At 40.4% G+C, this 19,964-nt stretch overlaps 1 protein-coding gene across 1 annotated transcript in view; it reads right to left on the bottom strand.

The window, feature by feature from the left end:
• Ep300 (E1A binding protein p300) overlaps nucleotides 1–19,964 on the bottom strand; it is a 72,711-nt gene that overhangs the window by 30,578 nt on the left and 22,169 nt on the right. The window contains exons 3-10 of the mRNA XM_059247908.1: nucleotides 15,810–15,986; nucleotides 13,513–13,774; nucleotides 12,279–12,392; nucleotides 10,799–11,044; nucleotides 7,551–7,644; nucleotides 6,847–6,984; nucleotides 4,394–4,511; nucleotides 828–1,002 (exon numbers count right to left, since the gene is read on the bottom strand). Coding sequence (XP_059103891.1) covers nucleotides 828–1,002; nucleotides 4,394–4,511; nucleotides 6,847–6,984; nucleotides 7,551–7,644; nucleotides 10,799–11,044; nucleotides 12,279–12,392; nucleotides 13,513–13,774; nucleotides 15,810–15,986 — 1,324 coding nt within the window. The remainder of the gene's footprint in view (nucleotides 1–827; nucleotides 1,003–4,393; nucleotides 4,512–6,846; nucleotides 6,985–7,550; nucleotides 7,645–10,798; nucleotides 11,045–12,278; nucleotides 12,393–13,512; nucleotides 13,775–15,809; nucleotides 15,987–19,964) is intronic.

A 19,964-nucleotide genomic window follows, 5' to 3' on the forward strand; every position in this document is an offset into this window, starting at 1 on the left:
TGAGAAGAGCCCTACATGCTCATATGTGAATGCTTTGGCCTCCAGAGAGTGAACTATTTGGTAAAGACTAGGAAGTATGGCCTTATTGGAGTAAGCACGGTCTTATTGAAGAACGTGTTCACTAGGGGTAAACCTTGAGGCTTCAAGTCTCTCTCTACCTGTGGATCAGAATGTGAAGCTCTCAGCTACTGCTCACTCCAGTACCAGAAGTTTGCTTCCCACCATGATGATTGTGGACTAACCCTTTAAAACTGTCATATACAAGATGGTGGATGGCAGAGAAAACTAGTGAAAACATGTAAGCTTCGCCGGGCGGTGGATGGCCTTTAATCCCATGACTCGAGAAGCAGAGCCAGGCAGATCCCTGTGAGTTCAAGGCCAGCATGTTCTACACAGCAAGATCCAGGACAGGCACCAAAACTACACAGAGAAATCCTGCGGGGGTGGGGGTGGGGGGGGTGGGGGTGGGCGCATGGGGCAAAGAAAAACATGTAAGCTGCCTGCCATTTCCTAGGTGTTACAATTTCAAAGGCTCTCTTGGGCAGAGAAAATAACAGTAATTATCAAGATACATCAATATCATACCTAGACACCTTATATTGTTCCAAGTTTTGAAAAGTAGAGGTATTATTTTATTCTATATTTCTTTTCTTCGAGACAAGGTTTCTTTGTGTAGCCCTGGCTGTTCTGGAACTTCCTCAGTAGACCAAGCTGGCCTTGAACTCAGAGATCAGCCTGCCTCTGCCTCCCAGTGCTGGGATTAAAGGTGTGCACCACCGCCGCCCAGCTTTCTTTTCTTTATATTAAGTATAACAAAAAGTACTTACTAGTAGTCATTCCTGGTTGTTGCTGTCCCATGTTAGGCCCAGTGTTCATAGAAACTGGAACCATGCCAGGAGCACTTGGTAGCATGTTCTGTTTCTGTAGTCTAGTCCTCCGTTTCTCTTCTAGTTCTTTCTGAATCTTATAGATCTTCTCAGCTAAGAGGTGGTAATACTCCGCCTTGAAATAAAATTTAAGTTAGAAAGAGGAAAAAACCGGAATTGAATAACAGAAAAACTGGACCAAGACCAAATACTGGTTTCATTTAAAATGCAGACAAGAACTAAAATTGGCTGTAAGAGAGGCAGACAGACCTCTGAGTTTGAGGCCAGCCTGGTCTACAAAGTGAGCTAAAGGACAGAGAAATCCTGTCTTGAAAAAACGAAGTAAAACCAAAAACAGGCAGGAAAATACGAAGACTCTAGTGTATCTAAGTCATCAATAAATGAACTCATACTTACAATAACACATGACTAGTAATTTTACTATGACATCACAAAGTAAAATTATCTTCTATGACTGTATTTACAAAATACAAACTGGCAATTTATAAAGTACAGAAATAATGAGCTACGTTTTACTACCATTTTTTTTTTAAATGTTCATTGGTTTTTTTTGGCTGCATGTATGTCTCTGTGAAGGTGTCAGAAGCCCAGGAACAGGAGTTAAAGACAGGTATGAACTGTCATGTGGGTGCTAGAAATTGAACCTGGGTCCTCAGAAAGAGCAGCCAGTGCTCTTAACACGTGAGCCATCACTCCAGCTCTTTTTTTTTTTTTTTTTTTTTTTTTTTTTTTAAAGGTTTTTCGAGACAGGGTTTCTCTGTGTAGCTTTGCGCCTTTCCTGGAACTCACTTTGTAGCCCAGGCTGGCCTCGAACTCGCAGAGATCCGCCTGCTTCTGCCTCCTGAGCGCTGGGATTAAAGGCGTGCGCCACCACCGCCCGGCCCATCTCTCCAGCTCTTATTACCAATTTTTTGGTTTTTCGCGACAGGGTTTCTCTAGGTAGTTTTGGTGCCTCCTGGATCTCGCTCTGTAGACCAGGCTCAGAGATCTGCCTGGCTCTGTCTCCCTAGTGCTGAGATTATAAAGGCGTGCGCCACCACTGCCCAGCACTACCTGTGGCTGGAGTTTTCTTCAGTCCTGCCCGGCCCGCAGCTGCTCAGACCCAAATAAATGCACAGACGCTTATATTAATTCTTGCTTTCTCTGTGTTTGCCTGGCGACTCCTGACTCAGCCTTCCTGTTCCCAGAATTCTCCTCTCTCTTTCTCCAGCCTATAATTTCCACCTGGCTACTGGCCAATGAGCACTTTATTTATTAACCAATCAGAGCAAAACATTCACAGCATATAGAGCGACAGCCACAGCATCTTTTCTCTTTTTTCAAAAAGAAAGGTTTTAACTTTAACAGTAGAATTACATATAACAAAACAATTATCAAGCAAGAAATACAGTTACAATATCTAGTCTGTTTATAATATCTAGTCTATTTGTATTTGGCAAAATTAAAAAAGATATCCTATCTACCCTATATTTGTGAGTTTAAGGTTTCATATCTAACTTATCTTTTATCATAACTAAGGAAATTATAACTATCTCCAACTATATCAAAGACCTCAGAAGGATATAATATTACCTAAGAAATGGGAGAAGGACGCAAGCAACTTTCAGGAGTCTTGAGAAGGTAGACAGAGACGGCTGGACAGTCTACCAATTTTTTTATTTTTTTTTTATTTTTTTATTCATTTATTTTATTTATTTATTTATTTATTTTTTGGAGACAGGGTTTCTCTGTATAGCTTTGTGCCTTTCCTGGAACTCACTCTGTAACCCAGGCTGGTCTCAAGCTCACAGAGATCCGCCTGGCTCTGCCTGCCGAGTGCTGGGATTAAAGGCGTGCACCACCACTGCCTGGCATAAAGTGACATTTTGTTTGTTTTTTTTGAGACAGGGTTTCTCTGTGTAGTTTTGGAGCTTGTCCTGGAACTCACTCTGTAGACCAGGCTGGCCTCAAACTCACAGAGATCTGCTCGACTCTGCCTCCGGCCGGAGTGCTAGCATAAAGGCATGCGCCACTGCCCACTTCTACCAATTCTTAAACCTTCAATTTAATGCAAAGAAAATATTGCTTGACATAAATATCAATAAACTGATTCACCACATTCTACAGAAGACATCACAAAACCACTAACAATAAGCTGCTTTTCAAAGTAAGTCCCACATGAACATAATGTATTATAAGAAAATGTAAACTGGACATGGTAGCACACACCTTAATCCCAGCACCAGGAAGGCAGAGGCAGGCAGATCAGAGTTTGAGGCCAGCCTGATCTACAGTTAGTTCCAGGACAGCCAGAGAACTCAAAGAAACATTGTCAGGGGTGTGTGTGTGTGTGTGTGTGTGTGTGTGTGTGTGTGTGTGTGTGCGTGTGTGAGAGAGAGTCTGAGAGACAGAGGCTGATAAAATAAGAAGAGGTAAGATAATTTACATACACTTAAAGACATTGCTCTGTTAACACTTGAGAAATAAAGACAGGAGGATCAAGAATTCATTCAAGTCTAGCCTCCACCAACTTTGACACCAGCAAATTTTACTTCCAACTTTGTCTCAAACAAAATGAACTGCTTTGTTATTTTGACTGTTCAGTACTAGGAAGATGGAATAGTAAAACTATAGAGGATCCTCTCAAGAAAACCAGCATTGTTTGTCATGTTGTAGGAGACAAGAAAATTTATGTGCTTTTTTTGTTTTGTTTTTTGAGAGACAAGTTCTCAGTATATGGCCTCAAATTCATACAGACCTGCAGCCTCTACCTCCAGAGTACTGGTATTAAAAGTATGCACCACTGCCGAGAGGTGGTGGCACACGCCTATAGTCCCAGCACTCAGGAGGCACAGGCAGGTGGATATCTGTGAGTTAGCGGCCAGCCTGGTCTACAGAGTAAGTTCCAGGACAGGCTCCAAAGCTACACAGAGAAACTGACTCCACAAACAACAACAAAAAAGTATGCACCACCAAACCTTACCAAGACAAGAAAATTTAAAACTCAACTGTTGCAGATTATTTGAAGATTGTTACATTGTTTATGCTGTGGAATATTTGTTTAATGATGTAAAGATATGTTGTATTCTTTTATGTTGCATTTAACTCTGTGAAGCTGTGTTACTTTGCTTGTCTAAAGCACCTGACTTCTCTAATAAATACAGGAACAGCCAATGGCAAGGCAGGAGAAAGGATAGATGGGGCTAGCAGGCAGAGAGAATAAATAGGAGTATCTGGAAAGAAAAGATCTAGAAGCAAGAAAAGAGAAAAGAGGACTCCAGGGGCCAGCCATCCAGCTACAAAGCAAGCCACGGAGAAAAAAGTAAAGGAAGGCATACAGAAACAGAAAAAGATAAAAGCACAGAGGCAAAAAATAAGATGGGACAATTTAAGTTAAGAAAAGCTGGATTCATAAGAAAGAATAAGTCACTGTGTGTGATTTATTTGGGAGCTGGGTGGTGAGCTCGTCAAAGAGCAACAAGTAGTCAACAGACCCACTTCAGAGAAGAGAAAAACTTCTTGCTCACTCTATTGTTTGCAGACTCATACATGTCCCCTTCTACTTTACGGGCATATGCAACAAGGTTTTCCATCCGTCGGTCTTTTAAAGCAGCAGGATCCGGAGTGGGAAATATGGCTTGAACACTGGAACATAAAACAGTACCACTGTAATAACATGTCAGCTTTACATACATTCACCACAGTAAAACATAATACTGTGTAGTTTACCCTAACCAATGTTGACATGGTCCATTCACAAAATATAATATTCTCATTCTTTTTCTGAAGCTGTTCATTTCATTAAGTCTCAATTGTATTTTATTTAGGTGTTTTACCTGTATGTCTGCATCATGAGTGTGCAGTGCCGATAGAAGGCAGAAAATGGGATCATATACAATAGGACTGAAGTTACAGACAGCTGTGACCTGTCATGAGGGTGGGCTGGTTTAGAACTTGGGTCCTTGTCTTAGCAGCCAGCGTTCTTAAGCCATCAATCCAGACCCCAAAATACTATACTTTTCAAAATTTACCAACAGAACAATGTCTGCCTAGTTTTGTTCTTCTCTAGTGGTGTGCCTAATTTTGATCATGTTCATGATCAGTTCTGTGTAGCACTGGCTGTCTTGGACCTCACTTTGTAGACCAGAATAGCCTTCAACTCACAGAGATTAGCCTGCCTCTGACTCCCAAGTGCTGGAATCAAATGCCTATGTCACCATGCCCATCAAACATTTTTATTAAAGGAAAGTTGATGTTACAATATAAAACAATATTAACTTAAAAATTTTTTTTAAAATGACAATCAAAAGGTTCTTATAATCATGAAAAGTAACCCCATAAAAATACTTTCTGGAGGGCTAGGTCGACCGCTTAGAGATTCAGAGCAATTTCTCTTCTTTCAGAGGAATCAAGTTAGGCTCTCAGCACCAGTATTAGGCAGCTCTAGTGGATCAAACACCCTCTTCTATCTCCCCACACACTCATACCCACATACCATAAACTCATACAAAAATATATAAGCATGAATTAAATACTCTCTGGTCTTTGTGATTCTACATGTAAAAAGTTGTACTGTGCTGCATAAACAGAGAAAACTGGACTTTTCTTCCAGTATCATGAGCCTTTAGACATTTCTGTTCTTTTAAATTTATTTACTTTATTAAAACGAAACCCAACAATTATTAAAATTTTTTTTTTAAGAACTTGTAAAGAAGGAGCAAAAAGAAAGCAATTTTGCTATCATAGAAGTTTCTCACTATAAAGTTGGGTGTGGTAGCCACCACCTTTAATCTCAGTACTCAGCAGGCAGAGGCAGGAGGATTTCCCAAATTCAAGGCCAGCCTGGTCTGCATATCCAGTTCCAAGACAGCTAGGGCTACAAGAGACTAACTCAAAATACAAAGAAACAGTTTCCCACTGCAGTAATTCCCTGTAAAATATGTAGCAACAGGGTTTTATTCCATTTTTAAAATTTGTGTGATAACTTGCATAAGCTTATACATGCATGTGCAGGATTCCTTGCATCCCCGAATGTCTGATCCTCTTCTGCCTCACCTAGTTCATGTGGTCGTGGCGATCACACCAGGGTTTCATGCACTTGGGCAAGTACTCTGGCAACAGTGCCAGATTCAAAAATCAAAATTTTTATTCAAATTGTTTAATTTATTGTTTGTGGGTGTAAGGCACAGCATTGGTGTGAAGGCCAGTGCATATCTTCAGGAGTCAGTTTTTCCCTTTCTACCATGCGAGTTCAGGGGTGGACTTGATGGCAAGAGCCTTTAGTCACTGACCCATCTTACAAGCCCCAAGTAACTAAAAATTAGTTACTATTTCCTGAAACTGGACAGATAATTTATATGTTAATGACGAAAGCCTTGTAAAATAACGTTAAGAAGGATGGAGAAGAAGAAAGCAAAGAATAAAATAGAATCAAAAACCAGGCATGGTGACAGACAGATGCATACAACAACCCCAAGTACGCGGGAGGTGGGGGGAAAAAGAATCAAGAACTCAAGGTTAGCCTGGGATAGAAAAACCTTACCCCTCAAGACACAAGAAGTAAATTATCAAAGTATCAACAGCCTGGCTATATAAAGATTATGTCTTTGGTGGTAACATGCCCAGCATTTTTGAAAACATTACTGACACAACAACTTTTTTTTCCTTCCATTTTTCTTTATTATGAAATTTTCTACTCGCTCTACATACTATCCACAGATGCCCCCTCCTCCTGCCACAACAACTCTTTTTTTTTTTTTTTTTTTAAAGATTTATTTATTTATTATGTATACAGAACAGGGCACCAGATCTCATTACAGATGGTTGTGAGCCACCATGTGGGTGCTGGGAATTGAACTCAGGACCTCTGGAAGAGCATTCGGTGCTCTTAACCTCTAAGCCATCTCTCCAGCCCCCCCCCCTTTTTTTTAAATTTTTTTTTTTGACACAACAACTCTTAAGAGTGACATGCTTTACTTACAGTTTATGAACAAGGTGGTTTCGAAGATCCTGAGTAATATCTTCATGCCATTGTTTCCGAATTCCAGTACTAGATGGCTGAGCTGTTGTTGGCAAAGGACCCAGGGAGGCCACACTGGCATTTTCACTCATCATTGGGCTTTAAAAAATGAGTGGTAAAATAGTTTTAGTGAAGAAGTACTAGAGACAGGCTTTACTTAGCGCTAACAGTATTTACTGCCATGAGTAGTGACTGAGTATTTGTTTAAAGGGCATGTGTATGAGACTACATGTTGTTTGTGTGTATACCTCAGTAAAGAAAAGTGTTACATTTCCTCATGAAGGATGAGGATGAACTCTTGTATTTCAAAAGCCAAGTCATGTCACCATGCTGTATTGCCATAGTATCTACCTAGTAACACGGCCTTTGATCAGTGGCTTAAAATAACACTAAAAGAAACATATTCTTTGAAAGCTTCATACACCTGCACAGTATATTCTGATAGTATCCATCATGGAAGAATGGGATGGAGCTACAACACTGCAGCTCCCTCTTTCTTCTGGAGGGGTACAGATTAACCCATGTAAGTGACGCAAATGTCAAATAAGGTTATGAATGGACACCCTGCTCCTTTCCTTCCTAAAAGCTATCTGCAAATCAAGGAAACTAGATAAAACACTCAAAGAATTCTTAAGTATTTGAAGGGACTCAGGGCACAAACTTACTTTTGAGAATTTATGGCTGAATGCAACATGGAGTCAGAAAGAAGATTCGGTGTCTGAACCCCTACACCTCCATTTACACCCATAGGACTAGCACCTAAAGTAAAATAAAGCAAAATAGGGAAATAATAAATAAAATAGTCACCATACAATGAATACCATGAACCAAGTGAAGAAAATTGTCAAATTAGAAAAAGAATAGCACATTCGTTTAGCAATGCAATTAACAACACAGAAAAACTAACACTTGAAGCAACCTCCCAAACCAGTAAGAAAGAAGAGGCACAGAAGTTGGAAAAAAGGCTCAATTGGTAGTGTGCTACCTTAGCATGAGGATCAGAGTCCGGATCTCATGCACATACACAAAATACAGTGCTCAAAAGTAACCCTAGTGCCAAAAGGGGTGGTTGCCAGACCTTACTGGTGGCACACATTTTTTATTCCCAGCACATGGGAGGTAGTAGCAAGCAGATTTCTGTCAGTCAGAGGTCATCCAGGTCTACTTAAGTGAGTTCCAGGACAGTCAGAGCTACATAGCGAGACCTTCTCTCAAATAAACAAAAAATATTGGAAGCAGTAAAAGAAAGCTCAGAGGTTTAAAAAAAAAAAAAAAAAAAAAAAAAAAAAAAAAAGCACTTGTGTGCCATGGTGGCACACACCTTTAATCCCAGCAGTGGGGAGGCAAAGGCAGACGGATCTCTGTGAGTTTAAGGCCAGCCTGGTCTAAAGAATGAGTAGTTCCAGGATAGCCAGGGCTATATAGAGAAACTCTGTCTCAAAAAACAAACAAACACTAACTAAATAAATAAATAAAAAGCTGCCCTTGAGAATCTTGGTTCAGTTCCCACACTCAAAGCCATACAAAATTCCAATTCTAAAAATCTAATAACCTCTAATTATCTCAAGCTCTACATGTGATACATATACAGTCAAGCAATCAGAAACACACAAATCCAGATAAATGAAACATTAAAAAGCAAAACTAAGAATAGATAGCTTAATCTGTCAAGTGCTTGTCATGGTAACATGAAGTCCTTTAGATATCAGATTCCCAGCACCTATGATGTGATATATGTACTTGTAATATCAGTAATGGGAAAGCCAAGAGAGCCCAGTCTCTAGGACTCTGTGGCTTGTCAGCATGCTGAGGGGTCCAGTGACAAAACCCCTCTGAAAAAAACAAGGTGGGGCTAGAGATATGGCTCAGTGTTAAGACACAAGCTGCTCCCCCAGGGGACACCAGTTTAGTTCCTAGCACCCATGTCAGATAGCTTACAACAACCTGTAATATAAGTCAAGATTCAAGAGTTCTGACCTATTAAGGGCACCTATACTCACAAGCACATATGGACATGGACACACATATATACATGTAATTAAAAATACTAAATGTAAAAAAAAAATTTAAAAACAACACAGAGGTTGGAGACCATAAGAGCACTGGTTACTCTAAAAGAGAACCTGGGTTTGACTGCCAGCACCCACATGGAATTTACAGTTCCAGGATACTGCCACCTCATTTCTGTCCTCTATATGCATGTGGTAGAATAATACACAAGCAAGGAAAACATACTCAAACATAAAATACAATGAAAAAGGTATGACTGAAAAAAAGACTCAGAGGTTAAGATAAGAACACTTGCTTGGACAATGGCTTGGTAGTATAATCTTTTAATCCTAGCACTAGGGAGGCAGAGACAGGCAGGTCTCTGAATTTGGGGGCAGCCTAGTGCAGTGAATTCCACAACAGCCAGGGTTATATAGATACCCTCTCAAACAAACAAACAAAGAGATCACTTTAGTGGTGCTCCAGAAGACCCAACTTTAGTTCCCAGCATCCCTGTGTCAGAAGCCTCCAAACTGCCCAAAAATTCAGTTCCAGAGAGACTCAACACCCCTCCTGGACACCTTCCATGGTCAGTACAAGTATATGTGTATACAAAGACACACACCAATACACATAAAAAGTAATTAATTTGTTTGTTTGTTTTCGATGAAGTTTCTTTGTGTAGCCTCCACTGTCCTGGAACTCGCTCTGTAGACCAGGTTGGCCTCGAACTCACAGAAATCCACCTGCACCTGCCTCTCCACTGCTGGGATTAAAGGCATTCAACATCACCACCAAGCAAAAAAATTGTAACTTTTTAAAAACAAAGCTGCTCAGACGGGTGTGGTGCCGCATGCCTTTTGCCAGCACTTGGGAGGCAGAGGCAGGAGGATCTTGTAGACCAGGTTGGCCTGGAACTCACAGAAATCCACCTGCACCTGCCTCTCCACTGCTGGGATTAAAGGCATTCAACATCACCACCAAGCAAAAAAATTATAACCTTTTAAAAACAAAGCTGCTCAGACAGGTGTGGTGCTGCATGCCTTTTGCCAGCACTGGGAGGCAGAGGCAGGAGGATCTCTCAGTTTGAGGCCAACCTGGTCTACATTAAGCTCCAGGACAGCCAGGAATATGTAGAGATCCTGTCTCAAAAAACAAGTAACAGTAACAAAATCAACCAAATAAAAACAAAACAAGAATAAATAGGGTTGATCAATGAAATGACTCAATGGGTAAAGTTCCATAAGACACAAAGGATCTTATTTCTGGAAATTTAAACTCAAGTATGAAAAGGGAAAAAGTAGCCGGGTGGTGGTGGCGCACACCTGTAATCCCAGCACTTGGGAGGCAGAGACAGATGGATATCTGTGAGTTCGAGGCCAGCCTGGTCTACAGAGAGTTCCAGGAAAGGCGCAAAGCTACACAGAGAAACCCTGTCTCGAAAAACCAAAAAAAAAAAAAAAAAAAAAAAAAAAAAAACCACGCCCCCCCCCCCCCCAAAAGGGAAAAGTCATCAAAAGCAGCATTGGCTGTAATTGCTTTCACCATATGGATTGTAAAGATGTCCTTTATGCTACACTTTAAAATTACCAATTCCAAGCCGGGCAGTGGGTGGCGCACGCCTTTAATCCCAGCACTCGGGAGGCAGAGCCAGGCGGATCTCTGTGAGTTCGAGGCCATCCTGGGCTACCAAGTGAGTTCCAGGAAAGGCGCAAAGCTACACAGAGAAACCCTGTCTCGAAAAACCAAAAAAAAAAAAAAAAAAAACCTAATTCCAAAGTACATTGAGTAGAAAACAAAACAGAAAAGGATAGAAGTAGGGAGGGAGAGGGCGGAGAGGGAGCATGCCTATGTCAGGTTAATCTTGATTTATACATGCTGTTTCCACACTTAACCACATCACCTCTGGATTAGAAGAACTTACTCATGTTGCTCATAGATCGCATGCCTTGAGGAGACTGTCCCGACTGCTGACTTGGTTGATTCTTTGCTTGTACCTGGGGTTGTGGTGGAATCTGATTTACTTGATAGGGTAGTCCAAGTGCAGCATAAGCTCTCTCTATAGAGCTGGGGTCAATCTGACTGACAGTGCTTAGGCTAGGGGCAGACTGCTGACCCACTCCTAGAGAGCTAGGGTTTCCAAGCCCAACTGGTGCTCCAGTCAGAATTGCTAGAAAAGACAAAAGATGCAATATTAGAATACTATAGTTGGTAAGAAAAAGAGCTAAAATGCTTAATGAATTTTTTTAAAGTTTCAATTACTAAAGTAACTCAGTATTATAGATTATGTCTCTGATTAATTTTTTTTTAATTTTCTAGATACATGCTTTATATGTACTTCCAAATTTATCTCTCTCTCTCTCTTTTTTTTTTTTTGGTTTTTCGAGACAGGGTTTCTCTGTGTAGCTGTGCGCCTTTCCTGGAACTCCCTCTGTAGACCAGGCTGGCCTCGAACTCACAAAGATCTGCCTGCCTCTGCCTCCCGAGTGCTGAGATTAAAAGCATGTGCCACCACCACCTGGCCCAAATTTATCTCTTAATACTAAATGCTTAATATTTTGTGGAAGAAAGATGTGGTAGCTGCACTTTTTAAATACAGTATTTTTACTTACTACTTTTCTCTGAGAACAATCTCATCATCATCTGATAAATTTATTTTATAAAATACAAATTCACACACACACACAAATAAAATAAAATAAAATAAAAAATAGCTTTAAAAACAGCTAGGAAGCCGCGTGGTGGTGGTGCACACCTTTAGTCCCAATATTCGGGACGCAGAGGCAGGCGGATCTCCATGAGTTCGAGGTCACCCTGGTATACAGAGTTACACAGAGAAACCCGTGTCTTGAAAAACTAAAACTAAAACTTAAAAAAAAAAAAAATCACAGAGTGGTAGTATACACCATTAATCTCAGCACCTGGGAGGCAGAGGCAGGCAGATCTCTGTGAGTTCCAGGACAGCCTGGTGTACAAAGCAATTTCCAGGACATCAGGAAGAAAAAAACCTGTTTGTTTAAATGATCTACTTGGCTGGAAGTGTGTAAGCAGCAGCCACTCAATGCCAAAACAACGATGCTTCAATTTAGGAAATTTTAAAGTAAAGAATAAGTTGTACCTGACAGTACACAATTGTAATCCCAATACTTAGGAGGCGGAGGCAAAAAGATACCAAGTTCAAGGCCAGCCTGGGCTACATAGTAAGACTCTCTGACACACATTCACTTATTGATCTTTTTAAAGATAAGGAATACTGAGTTCTCACTTTACTAAAGTTTTAGTATGGCATGACAGGACCAGTTTATTCACTAGTCTCACATAATCAAGCAGTACTCTAAACCCTACCAATGGCACCAGTGTGGTTCTCAAACTTGGGAATAAATTAGCAAGATTTAATCACTTACACTGTTGATTTCGCTTATCCCCAGCATTTTTGAGAGGAAGACACACAGGACAATCATGCCTTGTACAATTCTTCCAGTGTGAAATGATTTGTCGAGAAGATGCACAATGTGCCACTAAAACAAAACAATAATTTCAAGTTTTCGTTACAGGATTAACAGCCAACTTAACAAGTGATCCCGATGTGATACCTCTTTTAAGTAAAGATATCCCAGGCTATAGTGCAGAAAACACATACCTATAAAACAGTGATGCCACATTTAAAACTATCCAATTGGGTAAAACTGTAGTACTGCGTTTGGTTTTTGTCCACATGGCTTTGACTAAGCCTTCAACAGTACTATCTAAGCAGTGCTATGCTGCAACAAATCAAATATCACAAAATAGAAAACAGAAGCCTTTACAACTTCCTGTCCTACTATATCCTACTTACTTAAAATATTTTGCTGTTATACAGCAGCTATCTTTGTAATTCCCCAGAGAGAATATAATCAAGATTCTTTTACCAAAGCAGGTAAATTGCATTTCATCCGACAATAGCTTTTTAAAGGTACTATGATAGGCAAGTGAAGAATGATCAAGTTGTGAAGTAGCTTAGGCCTTGCTGTGCAAGCATCAAGACCAGAGTTCAGACCCCTAGTGCCCAAAAATTATCAGTCACGTTAACCCCGATGCTTGAGAGCTGGTGATAATCAATCCTCAGAACTAGCTGATAGCTAGATCAGCCTAATCAGCGACTTCTGGCAAATTTCGGGGTAGAGACATGGCTCGGCAACAGAGTGCTTCTCTAGCATGTACAAGGCTCAGGGTTCAATCTCCAGGTATGTCACAAACAAGCAAATGTATACCAAGAAACTGTGACTTTATTGGTCTAGAATGTACCTGGAGTATAAAGTTGCTTTGTTTATGGGGGGCAGGGGGGAGGCAAATTTATGGTTTTTTTAAAAATTTATTTATTTGTTTGTTTGTTTGTTTGTTTATTATGCATACAGTGTTCTGCCTGCATGAGTCCCTGCAGGCCAGAAGAGGGTGAGAGATCTCATTATAGATGGTTGTGAGCCACCATGTGGTTGCTGGGAATTGAACTCAGGACCTCTGGAAGAGCAGCCAGTGCTCTTAACCTCTGAGCCATCTCTCCAGCTCCCAAATTTATGTATTTTGATGTAAGAACATGTGTGTGTCCATAACGTCATCACCATAATCAAGGTACTAAACAATAACCCTGAGGCTACTCACCTTGACAGGACTTGCCTGACTGGCAGTGTGTCATGTGGTTTAGAACATTTTTCATGGTTCGACAGTGGGGAAGATTGCACTGCCTCACTTCCCCATTGGCCTGCTCCCGGCGCTGGCATTTGTGAGCATGTAAAAGGAGAACAAGCTGCTGCTGGATGAGCTTGCGCTTCTCTGGATCAGCCGTGTGTGCTCCAGAACCCATCCCAGGGGCAACTGAAGTCACCAGGCCTGGCTGCTGGACCGATGGGGTAGGCTGCTGGCTCTAAAAGACGTGACAAAGATTTGTGTGCTCTCTTTTAATAAGGACTAGATATATTCAAATTAATCCCTTCTTAGTGATTTACTATATGCCAGACTTCATTTGTTTATTTGGATGGAAAGAATTCAATAAATACACGATAGCTCCTATTATAAGAAAGCTTAATGCAGTTAAGAAAATAAATTACAACATCTCTCAGTGATAGTCAAAATATGTATACACAGAGAACTAAACCAAAATGAAGAACAGGTAAACTACACATTCTCAGTACTGGAGGCTCAGAGGGTAAGATCCAGAATTCAAGGCCAGCCTTTGCTATACAGCAAATCTGAATCCAGCCTGTTACCAGACCTTGTCTTAAAAAACACATGGGGGGCTGGAGAGATGGCTCAGAGGTTAAGAGCACCGACTGCTCTTCCAGAGGTCCTGAGTTCAATTCCCAGCACCCACGTGGTGGCTCACAACCATCTGTAATGAGATCTGGCACCCGACTCTGTGTACATAATAAATAAATAAATAAATCTTAAAAGAAAAAGAAAAAACACATGGGAGCTTGACAGATGCTTTAAAGCACTGAGCTTGCTTTTCCAGAGACCCAAATTCAAGTCATAGCACACATGTTCAGAGCTCACAAACACCTATTAACTCAGCTCTAAAAGATCCAAGACCCTCTTCTAGCCTACTTGGGCACCATTATGTTTCCATACATATACACATAAACAAAAAGAAATCTTAAAACAAAAAAACAAGTACTGGAATTAAAGACATGTGCCACCATGTCCAGAAAAAAAATTTGTTTTTACACCTCCAAAAGAAATAAACTTTTCTTTTAATAAAAAGAAATAAATAGAAATAAAAGTTATTTCTTAGGAGAGGAAGGACATGTTTTCTTTATCTTTGTATGTTTAAAACTTAACAGACTTTCTAAAAATACAGGCAATGAACACAACACAAAATATTAAAACATGTAAAAAAGCAAAATAAAATTACTCTAGGACAATTATTGAAAGGTAAAAACAAACTATTTAAACTTAAAATTCACAACTAGAAATTGTTTGAACCAAATCACAAGAGATCCACCTGTCTCTGCCTCCATAGATTAAAGGTGTGCTGCACCACACCTAGCATGTCCCCTAAGTGACAAGGTCTCACCTTAGCCCTTGTTGGCCTGGAACTCGCTATGTAGACATGCCTGGCCTAAGCTTACAGAGAGCCTCCTTAGTAGAAATTTTTGAAAGGTGAAAATTGTCAATTACAGCTGCTGCACAATGGAGTTTAACAGCAGCCAAACATGCACCAGGTTCCACCTCAACAGACAGAAATAAATATATAATAATTATTATACTAATGCAAATAAAATTAGTATACTCAGTCCTTGAGAATAGAAACCTTTGCAAGAGTCTTTCTCCAAGAACAGAAAAGTTCTAGTCTCCTAACCTTCAGTAACAGTATAGCCTGCTGAAGGATAGGCCCCAATGACTTCATTGTAGCACACATTTACTCTTATTTTGATTAGTCTTCCCACAGATCAATAAGCACAGGAAATAAGACTCCATATGGAGACTTTGATAAGTAAAATTCCATTCTAAGGTATGAGGTGCCCCCTCACATGATTCACCCCACCATGTATGTCAGGCTCCAAGTATGTATGATTGTGTTAAATGCCAGCCTAATGCTCACAAAATGGCTTAATGGGTAATGGGAATGGCCTGATTACAGTTCAAGACTCACGTTAGGAGAAAATCAACTCCTGTAAAATGACTTCTACCATTCACATATTCACCATGGCCTACGCGCACAAACCTACCCTATACATACATAAATAAATATTAGAAAGAAAGAGGCAGGTGGAGGTGGCACACAAGTTTAATCCCACTTGAGAGGCAGGGGCAGGCAGATCTCTGCGAGTTCAAGGCCACCATAGTCTACAGAACTAGTTCCAGGACAGCCAGGACTACACAGAGAAGAAACCCTGTCTCCAAAATCAAAACAGAAGAGAAAAAAGAGGAAGAAACAGTCTAAAAGATTTCGTACTCACCATGTTGGGCATTCCCCCACCAGGAACTGACTTTTTGTCCATTGCAAATGGAGATAAGCTATTTGGTAGTACAGTCTTTGCCTGAATTTGGAGACCAAGGCCACTCGCTCCAATCTGCTGTCCAGAATTCTGAGTATATGGTGAACCATAAGGACTGGGATTGCTCATCATTCCCATCTACGTAAAATCAGAAACAAAATTTCATTCTCCATATTACTAAGACATCACCATCCCCATACACTTCATGTTCTATATTACAAAATGATTTTAAAACAAATCTTGCCAGGCGGTGGTGGCGGCGCACGCCTTTAATCCCAGCACTCGGGAGGCAGAGCCAGGCAGATCTCTGTGAGTTCGAGGCCAGCCTGGGCTACCAAGTGAGTTCCGGGAGAGGCGCAAAGCTACACAGAAAAACCCTGTCTCGGGGGAAAAAAAAAAACCAAAACCAAAAAAAAAAAAAAAAAAAAAAAAAAAAAAAAAAAAATCTTGATTATATAAAGAAAACGTACAAAATGGCTTAGAAGGTAAAGGTGCCTACTATAAAAGTCTGCCAACCTGAATTCAATGCCCTGCACTTGTAAAGGAGAAAGGAGAGGATTGACTCCATAGGGCTATCCTCTAACCTCTACACCCTTACCGTGGTATGTACCATACACACAATGATGATAAATAAAATCCAAATTTAAAAATCAAAATACACCAAATAAAAATGTGTATGTTTATCAAAGTACATTACATAGGTGTTTAAAACAACAACAACAAAAAAAAAAAACCAAAAACCTAAGCACCAGCTAGAGGCTGAGGGATCAGAAACTTCAAGGTCATCCTTAGCTACAGAGGGCCAGGGCTACATAAATCTATTTCTGTAAAAAAGATATCTTCTTTGTGTTCAGTTTATCTGGAGCCATTCTACTACACAATGATTAACTGAAGAAAGTTAGGCAGTTTTTAAAATCACATTTACGTTTGCACATGCACACACACTTGCATGCATGTAATTACCACAGGGCATGTGCAGAAGTTAGAAACTTCTTGAAGGAGTAAAGGGCATCAGGCTTGGAAAGTTTCTTTACCTACCAAGACATCTCACAGGCAACTTTCTCACTAAACTTGTATCTCACAGATTAGGGCAAAGAGCCTGGTCATCACCTCTTCACTGTTGAGATTTAAAGCCCATGCCATCATAGCTGGCTTTTTAAATGTGTGCTGGAGACTACAAAGTCCCTGCACTTGCGTGACAAGCATTTTACCAAATAATCTTTTTCAAAGACACTCCCCTCCCCCGCAAAAAACCCTGTATTTTCATACCAGGCTTGGTTCTGTGAGGCCTATAATTCCAACCCTTAGGAGGAAGATGCAGAATTACCAGTTCCATGGTAGGCACATTAATTACCACTATGGGACTACCTGATGTTAACTTGCAAAAAAATAAGGTAACAAAGACGCAATTTTTAAATTTTTTTTCCTTAAGTAGTACCACTTATTTACATCTTTCTCTTTTGAGACATACTCTCACTAAGTAGCAAGGCTGGCCTTAAAAGTGTAATCCTCCTGCCTCAGCCTCCCAAGGACTGGATCATAAACACCATGTACCATCACATGTGTTTATTTTGTGTATGAACGGTCTGCCAGCACATGTCAGTGCACCACTTGCATGCAGTGCCTTTCAAGGGCAGAAGAGGGCATCAGATCCCTGCAACTGGAGATAGGGTTGGCCACCATATACATGGGTGCTTCAAATTGTCCCTGGGTACTCTGGAAGGCGAACCATTTAACTACCGAACCATTTCTCCAACACTTGGCTTCTAAGTTTGAAAGTACTAATATTTATTCTAAAATAATTATAATGATGTCCGTGCCTATACTGAATTATAATTCATTCATAATTGCTTCCCTAATTAAAATGGAAATTCATTGAGACATAGGATGAAAGCCATTTTACCATAGAACTTTGAATGGTACAATAAAAGTAACAAAATATTTATAAAAGTTCACAAAATAGATAAAATGCAGAAATCTGTAAGCTGCCTTGGAATCTGTATGTAATTCTAATGTCTTTATTCACATATATCTCTATATAATTTGATGTTTTCCCTCAGAATTCCACCTTGCCATCATTATACTTTCTGTCTCTTGAAGCCTTCTTTCTCCTCCACCAAATAGTATGAGACTATATGTGTGTCTGCTACACTGCTATTTGATCTTGTCCAATTACCCAGTATTATACAGAGACTGACCTAACCTGAAAAGGCAAAGAAAGGACCAGTATTGTGCTCCTAGATTGAAACATTCCACTCTGCAGGGAGCTCCTTAAATAAGAAGCTAACACCTTAAAATAGCTTCAGAAAGTCCCTCAATCTGACCAGATTCACTAGGTCCCTACCTGTCAGAGTAACCAATAAACGGTAAGAGTCCCCTGCCCTCCAACAGAAGCTGAGAGCTGCAAAACAGATTCTCAGGAGAAAAGCTACAAAAAAGACTTGGAGGCCAGACCAGCTGTCTGGAACCAACAGAAACCAACCAAGATGCCTGGAAGAGGTTTAGACCAACTGAGTCAATTGGAAAGGACACTCTCCAACTTGTTGAGCTGCCCACAGGCTGTGCAGTATGCTCCAGGTTCCCAGCTTTGTGAACTCTCACTCATCCTGGGGTGAGCTTTGGTGATGCAGTGGTCTTTGAGTCATTGCTTCTTATGTAAGCAATCTTTCACTCATATTCCTATAAGCAGTCCCAACAAAGCTCACTGGTTCACCAAATTGGACTTTGGTGGTATCTATACTTTGGTCCGTGATTCCCTATCTGGTTAAGTAGACATGTGTGTTTTGTCTCCACAGAGAAAGTTATGCCACACAACAACCAGGAAGTTACAAGCAAAAGACACCCCCCACCCCACAAAAGCTTTTGGGAGCTTTTTGAAAAAATTATTATTTATCATTAATCCTTCACTAAAAAACATGTATTAAATATCTATTAATACATAAGTTGCTGCAAAAAAGTTAGAAATTTAGTAACATGCATACCCAGCTACATTACAAAACAAAACAAGGGGGCTGAAGAGATGACTTAAGCAGTTCAGAGCACTTGTTCTTATGATCCATATTCCAAGAACCTACTTGATGGCTCACAACTTTCCTTAACTCCAGTTCCAGGGAATCTTCTTCTGGCTCCTGATGGATGGCACCAAGCACATATGCACATGAAAACAACAAACAAAAGCACTCTACACCAGGCAAGCTCAAGCTTGTAATCTCAGTATTCAGGAGGCTGGGGCAAGAGGACTGAATTCAGTAACTCGAGTTTGACACCAACTTGGGGTACATATCAAAACAAAACAAAACAAAAAACAAACAAACAAAAGGCTGGACTTGGTGTCACCTGAGTATGCCATGTATATTCGGGTCCTCCAGCAAACCAGAGGCATCAGATGCCCTGGAGCTGTATTTACAGGTGCTTGGGAACCACCCATCCATCCTAGGTGCTGGAAACCAAGCTCAGGTCTTATGTAAGATCAGAACAAGCTCTTAACTGTTGAGCCATCATCTCTCTACTCTAACTCTTAATCTAAAACTTTGAAGAGCAGGAAGTCTTGGTGCTGGAGATACATAGCTCAGTTGATATAGTTCTTGCCTGCCATTCATAAGTTCCCGGGTTTGACCCCTCTGTACCCCACATACCACATGTGGGGTACGTACATGCCTGTAATCCCAGCATTCAGGAAGTGGTTGCAGGAAAATCAGTATTACATAGGGAGTTGGAGGCCAGCCTGGGATATTGAGATCCTATCTTAACAACAAAAACTCTTCTAACATTACATACAAAAAGTTATCACAGATTGATGCCAAGAGTAAACTCCAAAGGTTACACTATCACTTCTGTTTTAGGGAACTAAATTTATTCCTAAAACAAATATTCATTTGAATAGATAAAGCTCAGAAGTATTTTAGGGGTGCTGGTGATCAATCCTATGGTCTTGTTCATATTAAGCACACATTCTACACTGAACTCTGAACTACATCCTAAATGAGGCAAGATCCATCCCACTACACCTCCCCCACCCACTAGCCCCTTGTTTTTTGAGACAGTATCTATGTAGCTCTGGTAATCCTGGAACTCTCAACAGTAGACCAGGCTGGATTTTAATTCAGAGATTGATCC

Source organism: Peromyscus eremicus, chromosome 20 (genome assembly GCF_949786415.1).
Source record: "Peromyscus eremicus chromosome 20, PerEre_H2_v1, whole genome shotgun sequence".
Lineage (NCBI taxonomy): Eukaryota > Metazoa > Chordata > Mammalia > Rodentia > Cricetidae > Peromyscus > Peromyscus eremicus.